The 23,788-nt window shown below is 37.6% G+C and overlaps 1 protein-coding gene across 3 annotated transcripts in view; it reads left to right on the top strand.

The window, feature by feature from the left end:
- The window catches only part of FAM193A (family with sequence similarity 193 member A), a 45,078-nt gene that overhangs the window by 4,037 nt on the left and 17,253 nt on the right, over positions 1 to 23,788 (top strand). Inside the window, exons 3-14 of one of the 3 annotated variants that reach the window (XM_027712775.2) lie at positions 1,255 to 1,421; positions 1,694 to 1,861; positions 3,943 to 4,177; positions 7,375 to 7,499; positions 11,792 to 11,936; positions 15,773 to 15,850; positions 17,054 to 17,134; positions 17,428 to 17,540; positions 17,695 to 17,937; positions 19,915 to 20,068; positions 20,170 to 20,349; positions 23,317 to 23,568. In XM_027712775.2, the coding sequence (XP_027568576.1) occupies positions 1,255 to 1,421; positions 1,694 to 1,861; positions 3,943 to 4,177; positions 7,375 to 7,499; positions 11,792 to 11,936; positions 15,773 to 15,850; positions 17,054 to 17,134; positions 17,428 to 17,540; positions 17,695 to 17,937; positions 19,915 to 20,068; positions 20,170 to 20,349; positions 23,317 to 23,568 (1,941 nt within the window). Of the gene's footprint in view, positions 1 to 1,254; positions 1,422 to 1,693; positions 1,862 to 3,942; positions 4,178 to 7,374; positions 7,500 to 11,791; positions 11,937 to 15,772; positions 15,851 to 16,441; positions 16,583 to 17,053; positions 17,135 to 17,427; positions 17,541 to 17,694; positions 17,938 to 19,914; positions 20,069 to 20,169; positions 20,350 to 23,316; positions 23,569 to 23,788 lie in introns of all 3 variants that reach the window. The other 2 variants (XM_039382999.1, XM_027712774.2) reach the window with 2 other exon arrangements.

Raw genomic sequence — 23,788 nt, 5'->3', positions numbered from 1 at the left:
GAGATTATAACTGAGGAAATTATACTGGTAGTAAAATGGTAAACACATCCTAGAGAGTTCAAAGCACAGCAAGACTGAGGCACATTATTGTTCAGTTTAGTCAAAATTTTTGACTTATTTAAGCTCTGCTAGTGAATTAGTAAAGGAAATAAGTGTTCTACAAGTGCAGGAAAAGCAGGAATTGCTTCCTAAACATTTTAAGTTATAGATATTCCAGATGAAATAAAAATTTACAGCATTTTTTTTTTAATTTGGTGACTGTTTTCTTTTTTAAAGAGGAATTTTTAAAAGCAAACAGCAAAAGTGGTTTCTAAGTCTGGAAGCTTGACTTAAAAAAGACCCAAGTGGATTTGGTAACTAGCCAAATTTGAGAAGCCAGCTGGGAAAAAAAGCCAAAATTATCTAAAAAAAAATTTGTTAGCAGTCACTGCAGGCCAGAGTACAGGTGGTTTGCTATAGATGCTCCTGTGTTCAGGTTGCTGGTGCTCTCCTTGCCTTGCTTGGTAGCAAATGCGTGCAGGTTTGTTTTAACTTGTCTGCATCCCAATCCAGGCTTTGGGGCACAAAAATACCTGTTCAGTCATGCTACTGCTGTGGGAGAGGTCCCTGCCTGGTGCCACAGAAAGCTTGTGGCAGCCTTGGGAGGGTGCAGGAGGGAAGGATGGCATGTGCTGGGGCTGGAGCACAGAGAAGGGAGAGAAACTGGTGACAAAAATACCAGCAGTCTTGGGCGAGAGGTCTGTGTCATCTGCTGGTACTGAGCAGTGCTGGGCGCAGGAGGGCACATCCATTCCCAGTGACAGCAGCTTTCTAACATCCATTACCATGAAATGCTATATCTGGCTGCTACAAGCAAGGAGATTCAATGATTTTTGCTAGAAGGAATTGTTAAACTCCAAAACCCAAACATACTGTTAAATGGAGACTGGAGATACTACTGGTTTATGGTTAAGCGTGGATGATGCAAGCCTTCCTTTAGCTTAGTTCATTGTTTATGCTGAAGTACATAAAGGTGATAATTATAACCAACATACCTTTGGTTATTAGAAATGAAACTCTGTTTGTATAGTTGGTTTTCTCAGTCCATCTCTTGCATTTATTAGGCTTTTCGTAGATAAATTCTTTGTGTCTGTTTGAGTGTCCTCCCAAAATATATGCAGCACTAAGAATTACCACTTTAATATTTGCCCACCTCTTAACATATCAGACCTCACAAACCGAAGGCTACCTGTTCGGTTGTTTTTTTTCCTTCAGAGCCAAGATTTTCTTTTGCACATGCCTCTTGGAAACAGTGGATCACAGCAGGAATCTGTAGGAGGAGGAAGAATAACTGTGGGTGCGCAGACAGTGCCTGCTGCAGATCTTAGCAATTCCTCTCCTGCAGACATAGCATGCAACTGTGAGGCCTGTAATGAGCGCAGGTAAGAACTGAATTCAAACTCAGCAGCGTGGTGGCTGTGGTCAGACTGTGAGCACTGTTGTGGCTTGTTTGTAGGTGTGTGCTTAAACTCCTTTATACGAGTTGTCTGGACAGTAACAGTAACTTACGAATGGCAGCATTTATCCAGTTTCTTACCTTATTTTAGGCATTTTCAGGTGTATTTTGTGGGTTTTTTTTTCCAGAATAGTAGGAATCAATGCACCTATGTGATGTGTACAAATAGAGGGTAATTATTTTTGTCTTTATTTGCAGAGAAAATTCAGCAGAGCCTGAACGTGAACCTCAGCAGCTTCAAAATTACTGGTCAGAAGTCAGATACATGGTTCGGTGTATATATCGCCAAGCTGGGACCCCTCTGGCAGATGACCAAGACCAGTCGTTGGTACCAGATAAAGAAGGAATGAAGGAGCTGGTGGATAGGTATATATCACTTTGAAGAATATTAATTCTGTTTTGTGCAGGATTTTTCAGTGCTAGTTTGAATGCACAGGAAGCTGTTAAATTTGTATGCTGTTTGCAATAGGAATATAAATGTCTAATTGTGGAAGGGTCCCAGAATCTTATTCTTCAAAAGACCTTCAGATGATGATTATTTATAAGACACTGTTAACTTTGAATTGTCCCACGTGAAAATCTTACCTTGTTGAACTAACCTGAGTTATAAAAGTGCTTACACTTTCCTGTAGTTTTAACAGCTGGAAGAGACTTCATAAAAATGGAAAAAAATAATATTCATTGATCATTAGATGAGGTGGATTCTAAGAATTTTTTCCCATTTTAGAAGTCAAAAGTTGTAGCTTTTCTGAGTGTGAAGTTGAAGATGGGCTTAATGAGATCCTCAGTGGTGGGTTTTTTGCTTTTGAGAAAAGTGTGGCAGTTGCTAAAGTGCTCCAGGAGGATTATCTCTGTTTCTAACTCAGTGTGTGGTCAAGGAATAGTTGTTCTTCTTGGGTCTGTATGTACTTAACATACTGAGCTCTGACCAACTGTAGTTCATATGTGGAATTTCTAGTTGAAGCTGAATTCTGGTGAAGTAAAGAAACTTTGGAAAGGTTATAGTCATCTAGCAATGCTCTTTATATGATTGTACACCTGAACCAGCATTAATAGATAATGAAATAATCTTCTTGCACTTTGGTTATATAAAAACTGAGTGTTTGGTTTTGAATATGAGTTCTGAACAAGCAGGGTAATATAGTGTGCCTCTGTATTAGTCACTCTTTGTTTATTTAAGTGATCCAAACACACAACATAGGCTTTGAAATCGAAGGTGTTTAAATGTTGCTGGGTGTGTAGGTAATTAAAATTGAATCACAGCTAAAATGGTGGTTGATTTGATGCGTTTTCTCTTTAATCGAAAAATTTTGGAAATTAGAACATATACTATGTACTTTTGTTATGTACTCAGGAACTTTGATTGCTCTAGAACTGTTTTTCACTTTGGAGAGAGATTATTCAAAATATAAAGGCAGAAACAGGATCTCAGAGAAGGGGAATGTCAGTAGAATTATTTTCCTTATGGTCTCTGAAGTATGAAATAAAACTGGGATACAGTTTGTGCAGGCACCAGTGTGTCCAGTCTGTGGTGCTAATGTCACGCAGAACGTTTTAACAAAGCTAGTCAATGTAGGTGTTGGAAGTTTAAAAAAAAAAAAAAAAAACAAAACAACACAAAACTGTTTAGGTAGCACACCAAAGACCATGCTGTGACCAAGTAACTCTGTGTTTAAAAGGCAGAAATTCCTAATTTCATGCTCGACTCTGTTAGATACAGCTGGCAAGAAACGGAGTGTCTGGTCTTCTTAGTTGGAATACATAGTGACACCAAGTAACGTCCCTATTGTATATTGGAGTACTTGATGGCAGTATGATAGGACTGTTCTGTGAGTGGTGAGGGAAGAGCATGGACTAGTAGCTGCAAACTTTTATTCATCTAACTCTTAAGAAAGAGATTAGGTAAGTTCTTCTTCCCCACCTCCCTGTGCTGTAAAAACTCTGAGGTGAGTGCTTAAACTCTGTGCACAGGACTTTAGGGTGAAATTGAATTATTTAAAGTGCTTCAAAGCAGCCATTGTGTTTAATTCTCTTCGGTAGACACAAACGTGTCACCTGTAAGAACAGGGGGAAGTTGTGAAGAAGCTTGTCTGAAGAGTCTGGGTGCCTGTAGGGTTGTATGCAAATTGAGTTCAGATTTTTGAGCTCACAAGTTGAAGTGAAATAGTAAGGTCCTAAATCAGTCTGTTCCTCAGGTGTGCAGGCATCCTAGTCCTAGAGCTGCACTAGAGCTCAGTTTCCACAGTGTAGAAGTAGGGGACTGGAGTGTGTTCTCTGGGATTTAAGGTAGTTCTCTAAACCCTAGCTGTTGAGGTTATTTTTGATGATGATAATGGTAGCTGGTAAAAGTTTCTAGGAAAATGAAAACTGTTGATTACATTCCCTCTTTTGTGTGGTGTTTTTTGTTTGTTTGTTTCTTTTTTGTCACAAATATTCTAAAAATACAGGCTTTGTGAAAGAGATCCATACCAGCTTTACCAACGGTTGGAACAGCAAGCTAGAGAATATGTGCTTGAAATGAAGGTTCGTCTGCTCAGACACTTGTCACTGGGATCTAAAGTTGCATCAACATTAGTGACAGAAGGGCCACCCCAGGCACAGCAGTTCATCTCACTCCTACTTGAAGAATACAGTGCACTCTGTCAGGCAGCGTGTACAATCAGCGCCTTCCTAGTTACTCTGGTAAGACTGAAGAAACAGCCTGTGTTCTTCTGGGGTGATGCTGCCAGAGCTGTTCTGGGCTCTTTCAGGAGTCTTCTGTGGTTATCAAATGTCAGGTTCTTTTTGTGTGCATCCTTGGAGACAGGGAGATTCTGAAAATGCAAATTTAAGTATTCGGATGTGCAGAGTAGGCACCTCTTGCAGTGACTTAATAAAATTGGGTTTTGTTTGTAAAGAAAGAGGTGGGATGCTGTGTGTAGCACTTATTCTGAACCAAGTATTTAAGCAGATTTACAAAATATTAGTTAATGCCTCTGAAAATGTGGGAAACACTTCTCTGTTAATCCGAAATGGTCTGTTGACAACCATGTTTAAACAACACAAACTTTTATGAGTAGCACTAACTTAAATTGTTTCGGTGTTCAATTTTTCTTTTCACCTATAATCAAGGATGGCTACTTGAAAAGATTTTCTCTTGCCTTGAAACTAATCTGCTATTATTTCCAAAGTTCTTTCTTAAATGCTTGTTTTATCAACTGACAGTGCTATTAGACTTGGGATTATATTGTCAGCTATAAAATAAGCAATAGCCTTAAAAATTTCTTCTTGTGTAGTTGTCCATCATGAGTGAGTAATACAGTAAACAGATTCCATAATTCTATTTGTTTAAGGCCTGAGGAAGTTATTAATCCTTTTTAATAATCCTTTTTGTTAATAATCCTTTCTTGTGCATCCTTTGTAAATGTTCTTATCCTGTACCATCCTTTTCTTGTGCAAACTTGGTGCAAGTAGGAAAAAAAAGGTGGATAAACTGGTGAATTTGGGTTTTATTGCCAATTAGCTGAAAGTGACTGTCTAACTTTATAAAGAGAGATAAAAATAGATTGTGGTGGCCACAGGTGAGGATGTAAAATGGAGGGGAAGCAGACTGTCATTACTGAGGTAGGGCTGTTACCCAAAATTGAGTTGTCAAAGCAGGAAGATATTTCTATTTAGAAATTTGAGCATATCTGATGCTTTTTTCTGCTCTCAATGCTGTGTATTTGCTTTTGTCTGTATTATCTTCCCCAGCTTTATCACTTAAATACAGATTTGAGGTCACTGCCATCTCCTGTTTATTGTCTGCTTTTAATAGTCATTAAGTTTCTAAGAAGGTGCTTGAGAGAAGATTGCTCTTCAGGTTGATTTACATTCCACCTTGTTCAGCTGAAAAGTGAATGGTTTACAGTACAGATGTTAGCTCTCTCAAAGTGGATCTGCCAATAACTATCCCATTAGTGCCAGCTAATCAGAAAATAACCATTTGATACTTTTTCCCTGGCAGTTATTGTGAACAAGTAGTCATGAAAACTTGGTAGGTGTGAGAGACTGAGATAACAGCCGTGAAAAGAAAGAAGATGCTTGGACTATCTAATCTACCCCTTTTCTGATAAAATTCAAAGTAAAATAAAATTCCTATTTTAAAGAACAAAGCATAGGAAAACACAAAATATGCCAGATTTTTCTTGTCCTTTTCCTTCTGCAGCCCAGTAAGTACTAAAAACTTCTTTCTACTAAACTGTGACAGTCAGAAACTGAACTGTGAGAATGTAGGATACTGTCTTGTCATATATTTATTAGATTTATTAAATAACCTTTTTATTAAATGGAGTAGTATGTCACAGCTTTCAGTACAGGTAGTAGGGTCACAAGCTGTTTCAGTGTGCGTGGATGTTTCCTCTTCAAGATACCAGTGCACTATGGAAGAAGGAATCTTTTCAGCTGAAATACATAAAAGGCAGCCAAGATCTCTAAACTTAGTGCAGCCTTCCTTTTAAAGATAAAAGCTTTGCACGTAGTGTACTGTACAAAGGCATATAATGCCTTGAACCTCCACCTGTGAGGAACTAACTTCTCGATGAAATTATGAACAGTTGTCCTTCCTTTCAAAGGAATCCACCTGACTTCAAGAGCAGGAACTAAAGCCATGTGCCCCACCAGGGAACGACAGATTATACTGACAGCAAGTACTGTGGTCAGTACTGAAGAGTCCTCAAGTACAGCAGACTAGAGAGGAAAACTTCCTGGTATTTCTTTGTGTAAACTGATAGACAAGATTTTGTAGATAACTGTTGATGGTTTTGTTCACAGCATAATATGGAAATTCCCTAAGAAATCAACCTGTCGCAGTGACTCTTGAGAAAATTATTAGCAATTTATAGACATTTTGAATATTTTGAGGACATAATAGTAAAGAGGTACAGGTGTCTTATGCTACTCAAAACCAACACCACCCATCCTTCTTAAATAATAATAAAACTTAAAAGTTACTTCTCTTTTTGAATTCCAGTAGTCTCGTCTTTAGGTCTGATATAAAAACATTTCGGTTTGGTTTGTTTTTTTTTAACCCACTATGCTTAACAAAACTTAAAAGTTCCAGAGTATTCTGGTGTTTCTGGGTACTAGAGGTTATATTTCCCAGGGCTCACTTGCTTATCTGAGAGCCAGAACAGTTGAATTTAATTCTGCTGTGTGGGTGAGTCCTGGTATAGAAAGTCTGTGTACTGCTGGTTATATGTGGGAAAACTTGCTGACTTGAAAAATATATTATACCTGTCTTGGATTCTTGTGTTTTTCTGGTAATAGTTTTAAGTTTTAGGCCTTGAAGTTACATACAATTATGTGTTAAATAACCTCAAATACAAAAACGTTATTCTTACTAGGGAAGTAAACTGTTGATCTCTTGTCTGTTTAGAAAACTTAGTTTTTTAAGCTGTGCTTGGGAGAACTGTTTACTTGTTTTTATGTCAGTTTTGAATAAAGATTATAGGTTGTCATTGTATATGTGTCTTACTAGATAAGTTCAAAGGACTGAAAAATAATCAGAGATAGACAATTTTTTGACAAGAAAACCTGAGAATTACGGGTTCAGATCATAAAATACATCTTTCGGTGCAGAAATGAATGGAAACTTTGAACAATATAGCCTGATTTTTGTGGGGTTTTTTTCTTCCTAATTCATTACAATTTAGAAAAGCAAGGAATTAAACTATGTTATTTAAGTAATTAAAAATGGCTTAAATTCTGAGTTTCTGGATATTAAAACTGCATTATTAATTGAGCTGGTTAGTCCTGCCAGTAGGTTGGAAAGAAGACTTTTTAAAAAGATTCTTGCTTTGGACAGAATTCTTTATTTTTTTTCCTAACCTAGCTTATTTCTGGTTCTTTTATCATTATAGGAAAATGAACATTTGAAGAAATTTCAGGTGACATGGGAATTGCACAACAAGCATCTGTTTGAAAATCTGGTATTTTCTGAGCCACTCTTGCAGAATAGCTTGCCAACGTTGGTGTCACAGCTAAGGTAGAGTTTAACTTTTGTTTTGTAATTTAAAGGAGAAATGAAAACACATGTTTGCAACCACAGCTTTTAAAAAAAAATTCTGCTGCTATTGTGGATCTGTCTTGAAAAGAGTGTTGTTGATTGAGCAGGCTGCTGTCATAACTTGCTTGACAGAAGAATTACAACCCTAATCTGCTTATTTGTAGAGTACCCTGTAAAATGACAGCATCCCATGAAAATGCTGATGGTATGACTGAATAGTACTGTTTTCACTTATCATCAGGCATTGCTGCTGTCTGTACAACTCTACAGGAAAACTAAAGCCTCATTGCCTTCTGCTTCCCATAGTGCACAAATAACTTAGTTTTAAGCAGTTTTAAGCAGTCTTTTCATTGGAGAAAGCAATATGTTTGTAGATCTCAGGACTTCACCGCTCCTGAGGCTTTAAATTGTATATTTTCCTAGTAGGATTTCTCTGCTTGTAATTTGTGTACTGGCAAAGTGTTTGGGTTTCCTGAGAAAGAGGTATTAATTAATAGAAATTTTATTCTTTATCCTAAGTCTGAACATTTTTGCAGTACAGTCATGGATAGCTCATGCTGACCTCTCAGTCTTGTTTCTGATGAAGGTGCATTTATGCTCTATGTACATGGGTTTTAAAGGTATTGTCTTGGGTAATTTTCCATGGTATAAGAGCAGTTTGATTAAGTCTGTCACAAGAGATGTTGCTCACAGTGAATAAAGAAGATTTCTGATGAGTTCTCCTTTTGCTGATAGGTAGTAGAAAGGAAAACAAGAAAAGGCAAGAAAGCTTCGTTGTTGCTGAGCTCAGCTAGATGTCTAAGGTCCCTCATAAGTTATTCAGTTCATTTACATGAGACTGGGTTGGCACTAAAAGCTTTCCCTCTCCAGACAGCTAATTGTGTTGCTGTGTTCAACATCATGTTGTTCAGTTGCACTTTTTTTCAGTGATCCGTATCTTTTGTGGCCATCCTACAGTCATGTCCATGCTTTCTGACAAGGCTTCTCTCCATCTCTTTACTCCAGCAATGCTGGCTATATCAAGACTCTTTGTATTGCCTTCATCTTAAGAGCTGAGAATGGTCTCAGTGAAGTTTATGGTCTTTTCTTAACAAAAGCATTGGATTGTTTTCATTTACCTGTTGTGCTACTGCAAATAAACTCAGAGCAACAGAGGTGGTTTCTCTGTTGTCATTGTAGTGACAGCTCCATTCAGAGCTTACGTATGATGAAGTCAGAATCTCTTCCTGTAGGAATTTCTTTTCCAGTGCATTTGTGTTCACTAAATAGTTTATTTGAAACACCCTTAAACTTACAGTTTTGCCTAGATTGGTTCACATGAGCATTTTTGAAAGGAGAGGTTCAGCACAAGCTTCCTGTTCCATGGTTTCTAGGTTTATATAGTGTATGTCTTGTTTTTCTTTGATTGTGTCTGTTTTCATAGGCTCCCAGGATTTTATTTCTGAGTTCTCTGGATCTTGAAGTGAGAGAATTGGGTATCCTTCCCTGAGAAATCTTTCTGGAGGGTAATCTGTCTTCCATTGGAAATTGGTGGAGAAATGTTCCATCACAGAGGCCTCACATGGAGAAGCAGGGATCAGGCTAGTCCTCTAATCATTTGATCAACAGAGAATCATCTGTGTGCAGTAGAGAAGGTGTTACCAGTTTCTTTACAAAAGAACATTGGCGTCATTGCTTTGTCTTCCCGAAGAACAGAAATGTGAAACGGCATTTTGGCATCTCAGCTTTGCTTAGATTTTGGGTGTTAACCCTTTCTTTCATCCCTTACGCAAAAAATTCAGTGATTTAAGTATCTCTGGCTCTTTCAAAATATGTAGTTGGTGTGCTATGGTTAGTTCCAAGGGTGTTTTATCAGATGTCAGACTAGAAAAGATGTTCACATAGGGAGGTTTAGAGAGCAGTGTTGTGGGGATGGAGGTTATAAACTGATATCAGATCAGCTGTGCCAGTGTTTCACATCTGAAACTGGTCATCTGCTCAGGGTAAACTACCAGGGTCTTAATGTGTTAGATCTTGTTTGGCTACCCAGTCAGCATCCGTGGCTGGTTTAGGAGGCACACTCAGCTGCACAGTGTGCAGACCAGCTGTAAGAGCTGTCCATAGCTCAGCAAGAGTTGATTAATCAGCAGGGCTTCTAGGTCAGACACAGCATTTCATAAGGCTGTGTTTTCATAATCAGTATTTAAGGAAATCCAGTCCTTTCAGAGATAAGTTTCCAGTACTTCTGATGGTGGTGTCGATATGAAGAGTTTCTTAGAGGTTAAATATCTTGCTTGGTCAAGATGCTTTTGATTCCTTGCAGCCGCTGATGTACCTCCTACATCCAACAGACTGTTTTATTGGGGTTTGGTAATGAAACAACTGATACCTGGAGCTTCTCTGTCTGCTTTGCTTTCCCAGTGTGGGATGGGACAGTGTTCAGGATGTTTGCACAGCTTCAGTTAAATGCTGTTGTCCAGAAAATCATGTGTTCCTAATCAAAATATGTAGGTATACAGTAAGACCTGTGTCAACAGGTACCACTTGTAAGATTCAGTTACTTTAAACTGAGCAACTCCTGTTAAGTTTTTTATGTATGTGTTATTCTTTTTATCACTTTTTTATACTGCAGTCCAGAAATACATTCCACCTCTGTGTACAGAATGGAAATATTACCTAGATTGTTGCTTTATACTTGCCTTTGGAGGGGAGACTGTATTTACTAATAACCTGTTAACCTTTACTCAGAATCACAATAAAAAATGACAGTGTAAATGCTGTTCTTTTGCGTTGCTAATCTAAATTTTTAAAAATTAAGTTCTTTTGCTTCTAACTTAAGAGCATATTTTAAAAAATAATTTGTGCACAAGTGTTTGAAAGAATAGTGCTACACAGCAGCAGTTACAAGAACAAATTCTTGATTTCTGTACAGTAGGGGTCCTATTTTCACATAATTGCATGATATCAGAAGGACTTCAGAAAAGCAGTAAATTGTGATCTAGTAATGTGAATTGACAGTGTGTACACTGATAGTAAGGGAGAGTCACTGTATGCCTTGAAACTTCTTTTTCTACTCTTCCAGTTGTAGACTTCCCAAGTTTTATTGTGCAGAATTGCTTATGCACCTTTCTTAAGTGGTTGTGTTGCAGGTTCTGGAAAGAACAACAAAACGAAACAAATTTGAATTTATTGGTGAAGTCACACTAACAGCTGTAACTTGGTGCTTACTGAGTTGTCTGTATGATTAGCTCTTCATTATACTTAATTGTCAAGTTAAAATTAAGGGATTAGTTCTTTACCAGGTGACAAACAAGACTGTGCAGTTCTTAGGTTGGGTTAACATCCTGCTGCAGTGAAAATCTGTAACAAACTTCCCTCAAGTGATGGAAGTGGGCTTAAATATCACATTTTGAGATGCTTCAGTTCTGGTGTTTTGGTACTGATGTTGACTTGCCATGCAACCTCTGTGCCTAATTAACTACTACCCAGTTTCTCCTTAATTACTTTGAGTAGTAGAAATGTTATAAAGCTTCAGTTTATTTGCGTCAGTTGACTAGTCATTACGATTCAGTGTGCTTTAAACACATGTAGAATTTTGTCTTTTATTATTTCTAAAGTCAACATATTGGGAGTTTGCATAGTTACTCAGGAAGCATTTTGTTGATGCCGTGCAAAGATGTAGAAAAGGATGTAAGTCTTTCTCCTATTTCTGAGACTCCTCACAGAGACAGTCATCAGTGAATGGCATAATCATGTTTTTAATTCAGTGCTGCTCAAGTGATAGTGAATAACTGCTTATATCTCACTTCCCTCCTTCTGCAGCACATTTCCCACCTGGAACTCCAACTCGTCTAGTAATCTTTTTAGCACTGGTCATGAGAGTTCTGCTTAACAAGCTTCTGGCTTTATTTTTATTATGTAGCTCTTCAGTAAATAGTCAACATGTATATTTAGCCCATAGAATTTTGAAGGGTAAATATATCAAGCAACAAAATTTGCATGAATACGGCTCAGTATTTGTCATCTGGTTGCTCATGGAAAAGAGGCTCTAGCAATGTGGCACTTCCCACATTCTTGCTATTGTTGGTTACAGAAGATGGGAATAAGCAGTTCTGGGATATTTTTTGAAAAACTACTAAAAGTAGTCCTCAGCTTTGGGATACTAGCAACTCTGTGGGCCTGGGTGTGTCAATAACTGCACTGTAACACCACTTTTTTTGGCTGGCAGAACTTAAAAGTGTGATTCTTTAGTGAAATGTCTCTTCTGTAACAAGTGCTGTTTGGACTTTTAGGCTTGGAACAACACACGATTCCTGTAGTGAAGATATGTATAGTACCTTGCTACAAAGGTATCATCAGCTGGAACAGGAAATGGGCCAAGTTGCTGAAGCATGGCTTGAATGCCAGAAAAGAATAGATGATTATGTTGATGAGCAGGTAAGAGTCATGCAGTCTCAAGACTGATTATGTAGGGAGCAGCCCGTTCGGGGCTGTGCCTTCAGCGAGGAATAATTTCTTTGATATTTTTATCCAGAGCTTTGAAGCAACAAAATGTAACTTTTTTCATTTATGTCATTCATTCCCAATAGAAAAGAACGCTAACATACCAATAATTAATGCTGATTGTACAATAACTTCCTTAAATTGTTGAAGCAGATTGTATTGTCGTTGTTTAGAGATGGTCTTTGAACATTTTTTAATTACTTTAACCAGTAAATTAGCCATAGGGAGAAAAAAAACAACTTATCCCACAGAACCCCCTAAGCTTCCAAAATAATAACTGCATTAAATGAAGCCAGAGGAAGATATTGCTTTTAAAAACTGTTGCATGTTGCATAGTGTGATGATGATTGTTGTACTGTTCTCAAAAAAGGAACTCCAATTTGTCTCCATATACAAATATTTGAGACCTCTGAAGTTGTCTTTTTATAAAGTACATGATCTGATAGCTGGTTCTTCTGAATTTGTGCTACATTACAGAAAATAATCATGTTGTGCTGACTCCTACATTTTTTCAGAAAAATAGCTGTTTATTTTGCAAGTGGTTGTTCATATTCTTCAAAGAAAATTTCTCATGCTTTTTGTTTCATGCTTAAAGAACCTGATTTTCCTAAAACACCTCAGGATAAGGCTTTGAATTTAGTTCAATCTTAAGTGGTCTGGAAGAAATATTGTCTTGGAAATAACTGAAGATACAGAATTTTATAGAACTTTTCTTCTGTTTTGAAGTTTTATGAGCACTAGGAATATGGACATCCAATTTGAGATTCAGTAATGTTATGTTACTTCTTATAGATAACAAGCATATTTTAGTCTTATTGTACATTGTAAATGTCCTTCAGAAGCTGTTCCCTGTGCCGAAGATTTAAGTGAACTTATACCATTAATACCAGTACCTTCAAGATGGAGACAAGACATAACTAATTTTATTTTTAGAGATTGTTCTATATTTGGGGACTGCATCTGTGAGCTATCAGTTACAAAGTTTTGTCTTGGCCTGGCAGATTTTGTGCACCTAAATATTTGATTGCAGCTCAGTAAAATTTGATCATCTCACATTTTTTGCTACTAAAAGTGATTTTCCCCATAGTCTCAGGGTGTCATGGCTGTCTGATGCCTCTCTAGTAAGAAAAGAAACCCAGTTCATTTTGCATTATTCACTTATTTTTTTTAAAAAGTGGCATTTCTGTAGAGTCACTTTCATATCAGGCTTCTGACTGGTGGTTCTGCATCATGCCAAAATAAAGTTCTTAACTGATTTTTTTCTGTATTTCTTCATATCAAGTGACCATGCAACTGCCACAAGTGCTGTCTTATATAATTTTTTAATTTACTCAGTGAAACCTGTATCCTGGTGCAAACAGACACCATTCTCCCAATAGGGAAAACTTAATGTGATGGCTTATTTCCTAATGACCAGAAATACCTGCAAGTGCAGGTAGGTAGAGGAAACAATTCAAAAACTTAAACCATCAAATTTTAAAGAAGATATTGGTATTTATATTGCTATTTATATGTAGAAAAAAGCATTTTCACAATCATACCTTAAACCCCATGTTGATGATAACTTGTGGTTTTACTCTCTTGATCAAAAATACATCATGCAATATGACCATCATACCTGAATTTGCAGTGATATCTTTGTCAACAGGGTAGAAATCAGAAAGCCCTGCTGCTATAGTCACTGTTTGCTTGCCTCTTGACTTAACAAACTTGTGAGGTTTTATTACTACTATTTGAAAGGTTAGAGGGGAAAGAAAATGTAAGAATGGTTCTCATTTATCTATTGTGGAACTACACCCAAAACTGTAGACAAGGCATCAGCAGAGATAAGTAGTGGACTCTCCTACTGCATGTTATGTTACTTGTTCATGGGAAACAAAGTTAATAGTTTTTTCAAGTGATTAAAATATTAGTTTAAGACAGTGTATGACAGCTGTGTCACACACAGACATGTAACTTAATACATTGCTGTACCACGTGTGTACGCTGTAATACAATTTAGAATAAGGATTCTTTCATATCAGTGCCTGTGTTCATCACTTGTTACATCTGTGGAAGATCTTTGGGGTATCTGGCATTTGAATTTATCTCGCACTCCCTAGAAGAGTTCTCGGGCACGATGCACGTGGTTTGTATTGCAGCTGCCCTGCTCTGCTGAAATAAATATTCGTTGGGGAAAAGAAAGAGGGGAGAGAAGTGGTTTTCTATTATTTATGGAATCAATAACTTAAGATACTTGCATCCATGGAATATTGGAAAGGCTGCTAAGTCAGAAGTAGGAAATCTTGCGTGTCAGCCCCTGTTCCCGTTAATAGCAGAGTACCAACACTTGTACCATGCTGTTTGCTTTGACAGCTTCTTGGCAGGCTTGAGTAGGCAGCTCCCAGTTAATGCACTGGCTGTTTTAAACGTCGTTCTCTGGCATTAAAAGTCTTCTCTTGTAATGTATATTGAATGTAGGTAGCTGTCTTTGATGGTGAGGATTCAGCTAGGTGGCAGGGCAACTAAACCAGTGAGTGTTGCTCAGTTTAAATATAGCTCAGGGATTCTGGGAAGCTGGTATTGCACTCAGGATGAAATTTCTGATGTTGCTGGCCACAGGCTCTGCAGTACCTCTTTTTTTAAACACACATGGACACGATAAACTCATTTTTTTGATGTTAACGTAACCTCGCTGGAGCAAAGGAAATCAAAATCTATAGTAGTAGTTAGAATATGATGCTGATCCTTTCAGAAATTAATTAGGCAAAATTTTACCACTTAATGCTGTTCCAGATCCCCAGCTTAAAATTTCGTTTTCCTAAGTTAACTAATGATAATAGTAATAATATACTTAGCTTAGTTGTTAGACTTTAAACTTTTGATCAAGTATGAATTCCTGGAGTCATGCTTTTGAAGAAAAAAAAGATTTCTAGTGGTATCACTAATGGCTCACTAACCTATTTTTGTGAAGCAATTTAGTATATTCTATAAGGTAGTAGATTTATTTTTTTTAATTAGGTAAATGAAAAAAAGAAGAACTGTAAAAGATAACCTTAGGTAGTTGTTTCCTCACTGATGAAGTAGTGCTGTTAAAATGTTGTAAGGTACAACAGGAGGAACTTTGTTCCTGCATTTTACTGTGTTAAAATTCATGAAAGTTTTTGCGTCCTGTCAGAGACAATTTATTTGCTAAACCAGAAAAATATCATTTGTGTACAAAAAGTTAAGGGCTCTATGTGCATTTATGGTGATATGATTCAAGTAATTATAAAGTATTTTTCCAGCCTTAGCTAAATCAAGGAACATGAAAAACTTTGAGGAATAAATGGACCAAATAATATTAGTCTAGGTCACTACCTTTGATTCTTTTGACTCTTGGCGTGATAAGTTCCACATGTGGTACATCAGGCTTTGCACTTGAGCCTGTGTTGAGGCCTTGCCATAAGTCCTTTATCTCTAGATTTTAGTGGATTTTAATGGATCTGAGATGCTGAGTATTTAATGCCAGTCACGTTTTATTGAAAATGTTATGCACGTATTTAGTGAAAAGAAATATTAACATAAGGAGTAACAGTGGGAAAGTCTGAAAAGTAGTGTTAATGAATATGAACTCTTACGTTTAAGTAAATCTAATCAAATTATTAGCAAATAAAGTACACTTCATATTGACTAAGTAAGTACTTGCAAAATAGTATAGATAAGCTAGGTTTAATGAAACTTAGATCAATTGACAATAATTTAGGTTTTCTATTGTTAAGTCAATGAGTTTTCCTTAAATTCTGTTTTAGATGGCAATGAAAACAAAACAACGCATGCTAAAGGAAGACTGGGAATTTTTTAAGCAGAGGCGTTTTATTGAAGAGCAGGTAGGATTTTTTTTTGTTATACCATTCTAAGTTATAATAATGCTACACATATATTTGTAAGATGCAAACAATGAGTGTAGTATATTGTACCAGTTCTGTGCAATCTAATTCTGCAACTATGCCAGGCATGAAATTTGATCAGCTAAAATACAGAAAAGTAAGATCCGAGAAGAGTAAGTAAAAGTATGTAATCTCACTTACTACAAGATAAAAAGATAAACCCATAGTCTTAGGATTAAATACCAGGTCTTTAAAATCTTTGTACAAAAGAAGGGGAATTTTTGCTGCCTTAGAGTGGAATGCAAAACAGCCAATACATTGAGTGTGGAGCTGTCTTGATTTGCTTGATAGAGAATATTGTGTTCAGGAGTTTGACAAATTCCTATGTGTGTGCAGGATTGTGAGCTACAGCAGCAGGGCAGGTGATTCCATCCCTCGGGACTTTGGGGATGGCTCCTGCATCTATTTTGTGGGGGAAAAGGCTTAGCAGAACTGTATTTCTTTTTTTTAAGCTCTAACCAGACAGGGGCCAATAGAAGTTCCTCACTTATTATAAAACTGCTGTTTAGGACTCAGTACTCTCTTCTCCAGCCTGGAAGTCCTCAAGTGTGCATCATGCTTTCCATAAGAGTACAGTGGACTTTGGGTAGAGTCGACTCTGGATGGAGAACTTCTCCATTCCTGTACCAGTATGCAGCAAGAAACACTAGTCCTGAGCCAGAGAGTATGGCAGTACATTTTAATAAACTTAAGCTTAAATTGGCAATGTCTCAAAGCAGTCATCAGTAAGTACTTTTTCCTGAAAGGAAGCCTATGTTAACAATGTTTTTAGAACATCTGGTATACAGGTCTTCTCAGAGGACTTGAGGAAAGAATCCTCTTTTTCCTTGATCCTAATTGGCCTTAAGTGAGCTCTAAGACCATGGCTGCTTAGGTAAGGATCAGATCTGGGCATCCATAGAAGTGAGAGCTTAGGCACATCCTTGTTTAACCTGAGGTTTGTAGGTATCTAATGAAATTAGGTGCTTTCAGGATTAGGCCTCTACCAGGTGGAGGTTATTTGGATTTTATTTTTTCACTAATGCAGTCAGGTCCTGTCTTGGGCAGCTACTTTGTTTCTTGGCTCTATCCCATTGTGGCTACAAAATTAGTGCTAATTCTTCTTTGCCAGCTAAGGGTGAGTTTGCTTTCTCCGTTTGTCAGCAGTGTCCTTTTGTGCATACCATGAAACAAGACAAGAACTGCTCAAGTTCAGAATGCGTCAGCAGAAATACCGTGCAAGATGTACGTACAAATGAGTCAAGGAGATGGACTTGTCCACTTTGCTATTTCATAGTAGAAACATACTTTATTTAAAGAGTCTCAGTGCCAAATGTTTGTTGTTTGTAACTTTGAACTTTTTCCTTTTTCACCCATGATCAAAACGCCACCTTCATGAAATTATTCTGAATTGTTCTGCTTTTAAATTATTTTGCCCAAAGAATCCCTGTTGATTATGTAACTTGTCATTATGTGCCATTGAATTTTTAATGGAAAGACTTGCACTACTAAAACGCTGCCTTTACCATTTACTTCAGCTTAATAACAAGAAAGCACTAGCTGGGGAGAACAACTTCACAGACACAATGAGACACATGCTGTCATCACGTTTGAGCATGCCTGACTGTCCCAACTGTAATTATAGAAGAAGGTGAGCTGATGTTTTTAGTTTGGAATCATAATAAAGCATAACTTTCTCGTTCAAGGAAAAAAGAAATGCATTACTGGAACAAAGAATGTGGTTACTTTAAATCATTGCTACTTAAACAAGGTCATAGAAACATGTAATCTTAATTCTTGAACAGATGTACTTGTGATGACTGCAGCCTTTCACACATTTTAACGTGTGGCATCATGGATTCTCCTATAACGGATGATATCCACATTAACCAGTTACCACTACAAATTGATTCTGCTCCGGATTATCTGTCTGAGATCCGCCCACCCAGTATGTCTTCAGCAAGTTCAGGATCAGGTTCCAGCTCGCCTATCACAATTCAGCAACATCCCAGACTGATCCTCGCAGATAATGGTTCTGCACCAACTTTGTAAGTTCTTTTCTCTGTTCTCAATTTTTGTAGTGAATTGGACTTGAGCAGGCAAGTGGCATTGGCAGGCTGTTGTTATGTCATGTTAGTTTTGCCTCCGAAAATGATTTAATAACAGTACTGTATTCAGCCAACCACAACTCCGGTGCTATATGTGCGCTAACATATGTATGTAAAAAAATCCTGTGAAGTTCTTAAAAATTTCTGAAGATATTGACTTACCAATATTGCTAGAATTGTGTGTAGTGTGTACTTTCCTGGTTTGCAATTACAAGGACATCAGATACATATCTAATTTAGAGGATCATTTTAAAATGTCACATTTTCCTGGACCGAGCAAGGGAACTGGTGTTCTTTTCTTTGGAGGATTGTCATTTCATATAAGTCAGTTTACTTCCAAGAAAGCCTTTTTTTTTTTTTTTAGAAGTCTTTTAGGATTGTTGAAGTTGTGTTAACCTGAGTCATTAAAAATGATTGTCTCTATCAGAAGTATCTGCCACTCCCTTTCTTATACTCTGATCACAATGACCATCAAATTTGAGGATTAGTCTAATGTAAACTCCCACCCCTTCATAATTCTGAAGGATTAGAGTTGCTTGGTGGGCTGGCTTTTGTATTGGGTATGTGTACAGCTAACCAGGAGTCTCCTCTGTCATGTGATATTCTAAAAGAATACTTTGAAAAAAACCACCTAGCTTTGGTACTGGCGGGAACACTGATGAAATACTTGCTGTAGGTACAGTCAAGGAAATTTGCATTAGTGTTCCATATTAATATGGTGTGATGAACAAGGACAGTGCCAATGTGTGAGGTGTTTCTGATGACTGTCACTCACTAAGTTCCATTTCCTCTAAACGTTTATCTACCAGCATCAGTGATTTAATCTTCCGTAACAGGACTTAAGTTTCTGATCCCATTTGGGGAACACTTGAAAACAGATTTTGTGGTGGTATGTTTAGCTGTGTATTCTTAAGTGTGTGCTTTGCCATTTCCATAAACTCTCACTAATTTTGGTGCTGAAATGTCAAAAACTGTTCAGTTTGTCTCTTCAGAAGCTAGTTCAGCTGAATCCAAGTATTATTTACTGTCAGAAGCCTATTTTTAGGGAAGTACCACTGCTCCCTGGGGAGGTGCCATCTTGTGTCTCATACTATCTGCTGTGTTTTATTTCTTCATTGCACATTTGAAATATGCCTGATGGTGCCGTCATGTAATTAGATTTTGGCACAGTATTTTATGGAATGCAACAAGATAAAATGTGCAGTTTAAGAACTCTTCTAAGAACTCTGGATTGTTGTAGCAACACGAACTAGCCAATCTTTGCAACATATCCCTGGAGTGAGTAATTAAACATGCAGGTTCTTTTACTAGCTATCTGTATGGGAAGCCTAGCCGTGATGTATGGCAAAAAATTCCATTAAGTATTTTAGAGCAGATTCTGAAAAGCAGATGTGGGGTTGTCTACCAACTAGTTGCTGTTGAGAAATTTAAGAGTTACTGTGGTGTGTTCAGTGTTCCCTACTTACTGGTTTGACATTTAATATGTGGAAAAACTTGAATTTTATATTGTATTTTTTTCCACATCACAATTTCTGTAAATGAAATCATTGGCATGAGGCTCTTTCCATCAAAGGTCATCCGTATCCTGTGATTATTAATTCCATAGATTCTTGCTCAGAAAGCAGTGGCGGAAAAATGTTTTACTAAAAACCAGCAGAGAATCACATTTTTGATCGAGCTTGTTGTTCAGACACGTGACTGCTACATTCAGTAGGATTTATATGGCAGTTTGCTTGATTTTACTTGCTTGACAGTGTAGGTTCAGTTGAACAACTTGAGAGACCATCCTTTGATTCCTAATCTGAACATTTATACAAGGGATACTTTCAACTTCATTTCGTTTTGGTGTTTTAGCTGCTTTCACTATAACTGAGGTTACTGAGCACTGTGATTCATTGAAGCCTCTTTTCCCCTCAGTGGTAGTGATGATGAAGATGTTGCACCATTATCAGCAAAGTTTGCTGATATCTACCCACTGAATAACTACGATGATGCAGAGGTTGTAGCCAACATGAACGGAATTCACAGTGAGCTGAATGGCGGAGGTGAAAACATGGCGTTGAAAGATGAGGTACAGCATTTCCAGTGTCCTCTCTTTTTCTGGCAGTTGGATGTGCTCACTGGGCAAAGGCCTGTCCTTCACTCCCATGTTAATGACTTGATGTTTTCCAGTCTCCTCAGGTGAGCAGTACGAGCAGCAGTTCTTCAGAAGCAGATGATGAAGAAGCAGATGGGGAGAGCAGTGGTGAACCACCAGGGACTCAAAAGGAGGAAATATCTCTAGGAAAAAGGGCTTTAAGGAAAGATGAAACAAAAATGGATAGTCCACCACCTTCTTACCCCAGTCAGCAGGTATAGTCATCTAAAAGCAACTCTTGTAGTAATTTAATTTCTGAAATGTGGCTGCTTCAATGAGAAGACATGTATATCATCAATTATTTCCTTAACTTTTAAAATATTAAGTTATCAGTGGGTAAGTATGACATGTAAAATATTTTTCGACTAAAGGTTATGTTGTCATGGCAAATATCTTCCTGTAGTCAACACATGAAAAATGTTAAATCATATTGAAGGTGACTTCAGTTAAAAGGGTAAAAAACTTATTCCTGCCTGTATGAATGAGAGACATAAACTAAGGAGCATTTCTGTTTGGAAGTTTGACCTTTGTCTTTGCTAAATATTAATGTTATGTTATTTGAAATTAATTGGGGGATGTTACAAGTACTTAGTTAACACTAAGTATTTTTTAATATTATATTTGAGGATTAACCTTCCCCATTGAAAACCCCTGGGTATTTAAATCCATTGCATGACTTATGTCATGGGGCTTGGTGTGTGTGATTTTGTTTGTTTTTAATGGTTTAAGGTTATTAAGCTCTTGACTGTAAGGTCACCAGACCACCGAGAGAACCATGCCTAGAATATCTGCTCAGCCAGGAGTGGTGTTCAGTTTAACAGTTGAGCGCCAAGGCAAAGTATCTGATGGATTTGCTTTTGTAGTTGGGTGACTTTTAATCTGAGTTACCACACAGCTGTGACACAACTCACTGCTTTGAAGGGAGAACGTTACTTTTATTTCTTACTGTACAAAAGAATCCACATTGGTGCACCTTTGAGAGCTTAGACAACAGTCATCTCCCAGTAGGTGTTCTCCTGTGGTTAGGATGTTTGTAAGACCTTCCACTGAAAGTATTTTCTCATGTGTTAAGAGTAAACTGATTTTCTTTCAGCAAGTATGTAGAGGTTTTTTTCTGTGTATGGTTGACCAGTGCCGTACTTCCATGGGGTGAGACCTCTGTCAGACTAGTTTGAAACCAGTGAAGAGATTCTACATTTGTTGTGGAAAATCAAATGAGATTATGTGAGTCTACTTGCCTTAGGGAAGCAAACTAAAATGCAAAATAAAAAGATGGATTTAGCCTTTCACTTTTTTGTTTTCTTTACGGAAAAGGGATTTTCTCAGAATTATTCTGGGGAACTCTTAGTGATTTTCTTTTTTTAGTCTGATCTTCTAAACAGAGCTGAGTGAGTATAGTGTTGTATTTAAGTGATTAATTTCGCTGGTACATGTCATGTGCATTTGAGATTTTTTGGCATTGTCTCTTGGGATTGCTCATTTATTCAGTATCTCTGTCTCTCTTTGGATTCCTTTTCAGTATGCAAAGGTTTGTCAGAATTAGGTTTTGAGTCTTATCATTCTGTTTGACTTCTTTTTTCCATTTTTAATTTTTAGTAGATTAGTGTTGGTTTCTCAGTAATACTATTTCTTTTTGAGAGAGTTGGGTTTTTTTTCTTCTTTATGCACCAAATTAATTTAATCATTGTGTTTGGTTTATAAAATCTTTGGTTCTTAAAATATACCTCATCTTAAAGGCTGTAATGCTTTTAGGTGGTAATGAAGAATTCCTTGCTTCTAAGAGGAAGGCATATTTAAGAAGAATATCACCTGTCAATTCTTCTTTAGAAATATAATTAACTAATGTTACATTTTTGGAAAAATGTGTACTTCCATATTGCTGGGAAAAAGAGCAGTTGGGAAGTGGTCCTGCTGTTGCTTCTGATAAAATTATCTTTCAGTGAAATATCAGGTGACAGTGGCAGCAAAAAGTACTGAGCTGAGAGAGGTAAATGGAGCTGCTCTTTCCTGGGCTGCTTTTTTTCTAAAGTCTTGAGTCCTTTTGAGACAACAGAGGCTGATAATACCTTGAGACGAGTAGAAGTTTCTAAGAAGGTGTGGTTGGTGGGATTATGAAATTTTTCATGAGAAATGTCAGCTTCTCACGATCACAGAGTTTGGAAGGGACTTCTGGAGATAATCTAGACCAGCCTTCCTGCTCAAAGCAAGATCATCTAGAGAAGGTTGGTCAGCACTGTGTCCAGTTGTGTTTTGAGTATCGTCAAGGATGGAGGCTCCAGAACTGCTGTGGGTAAATATGTTCCAGTGTTCAACCACTCTCACACATCAGTGGTTTGGGTGGAATTTCCTGCATTTCGCTCTCTACCCATTTCCTCTTGTCCTTTCATGGGATACCACTGAGAGGAGTCAGGCTCCGTTCTTTCTACTTGCCTCTTCCCCAGCCAGTCAGCGAACATACACGGATAAGATCCCTGGGCCTTCTCTGTTGAGGCTGAACAATCCTAGTGATCTCATTCTCTCCTTGTTTAACAGATGCTTCAAGGCCTAAATCATCTTTGTGGTCCTTCACAGGCCTCACTGCAGTGTGTCCATGTCTCTCTCATACTAGGGAGCCTAGAACTGAGCCTGGCACCAGTCTCACCAGTGCTAACCAGAGTGGAAAGATTGCTTCCCTTGGCAGATTCTGGCCGTGCTCTGCCTAATGCAGCTTAGGACTACTTCCAACTTTATCAGCAAATCAGCCTTTATCACTACTTCCTACATGTACTTTTTTCCGTATGCTTGGAAAATTGTGGAAAATATTAATCCAATTCAACTTTTTCTTTGTATACTGGGGTAATTAATTTCCTAGTAATGATCAAGCACTGTCAAGGCTCGTATCAGTATTTTGTATGAGTGTTTTGCTTGTTGTCACTGATCATGGACATTAAATGTCTGTATAGTATGAGGTGCTGTCAATTTTAGGTGTTCTTAAGTAAGATAAAGATCCTTCATTAATGCTTTTACTTTACTACAAGGCTTTTCCATTGGTATTAGACAAAATAATTTTGTGGATGCTCTGAAAATATAAATTGATGTATGCATAATGAAATAATGATTACTAAGTTTTGACTGTCTGTTGAGTAGATTGAATTTTTTAATTGGTTCTTTTTTTGGTTATGGTTTTGGTTTTTTTTTTACAGGCTGATCAAGGTCCAAATGCTTGTGAATGTCACGTTTGCAAACAAGAAGCCTCAGGACTAACAGCCCCTGCACTTGCAACTGGAAGGCTACCTGCTGGCCACCAGTTTATGAATCCTGAAAAACCTGCACATCCTGCACTTCATCTTTATCCTCACATCCATGGGCATATACCATTGCATACAATTCCTCATCTGCCTCGTCCACTTATTCATCCCACCTTGTATACTGCTTCTCCCTTCACACACAACAAGGTAAGCCTGACGAAGGACAGGGATGCATCCTCATCCCAGGAAAAATGCTGTACATCTGAACAAACCAGCATGACTGACTACCAGTCAACAGTGAAAGTTACTTTACATTGTGGTTTGTTTATAGTATTCCTTTTGTGAGGAATAGTGAGGGGTGGGGAATAAGACAGGTTCAGAACTGGTGGAAGATTTGGTACAGAAGGGCTAAGGAGTCAAAAACCAG

Source organism: Pipra filicauda, unplaced genomic scaffold, assembly GCF_003945595.2.
Source record: "Pipra filicauda isolate LSUMZ 115617 unplaced genomic scaffold, ASM394559v2 scaffold293_size922472_pilon, whole genome shotgun sequence".
NCBI classification, from domain to species: Eukaryota; Metazoa; Chordata; class Aves; order Passeriformes; family Pipridae; genus Pipra; species Pipra filicauda.
Note: the sequence above shows the minus strand (reverse complement) of the source record. Positions and strands in the feature narration are given on the sequence as shown.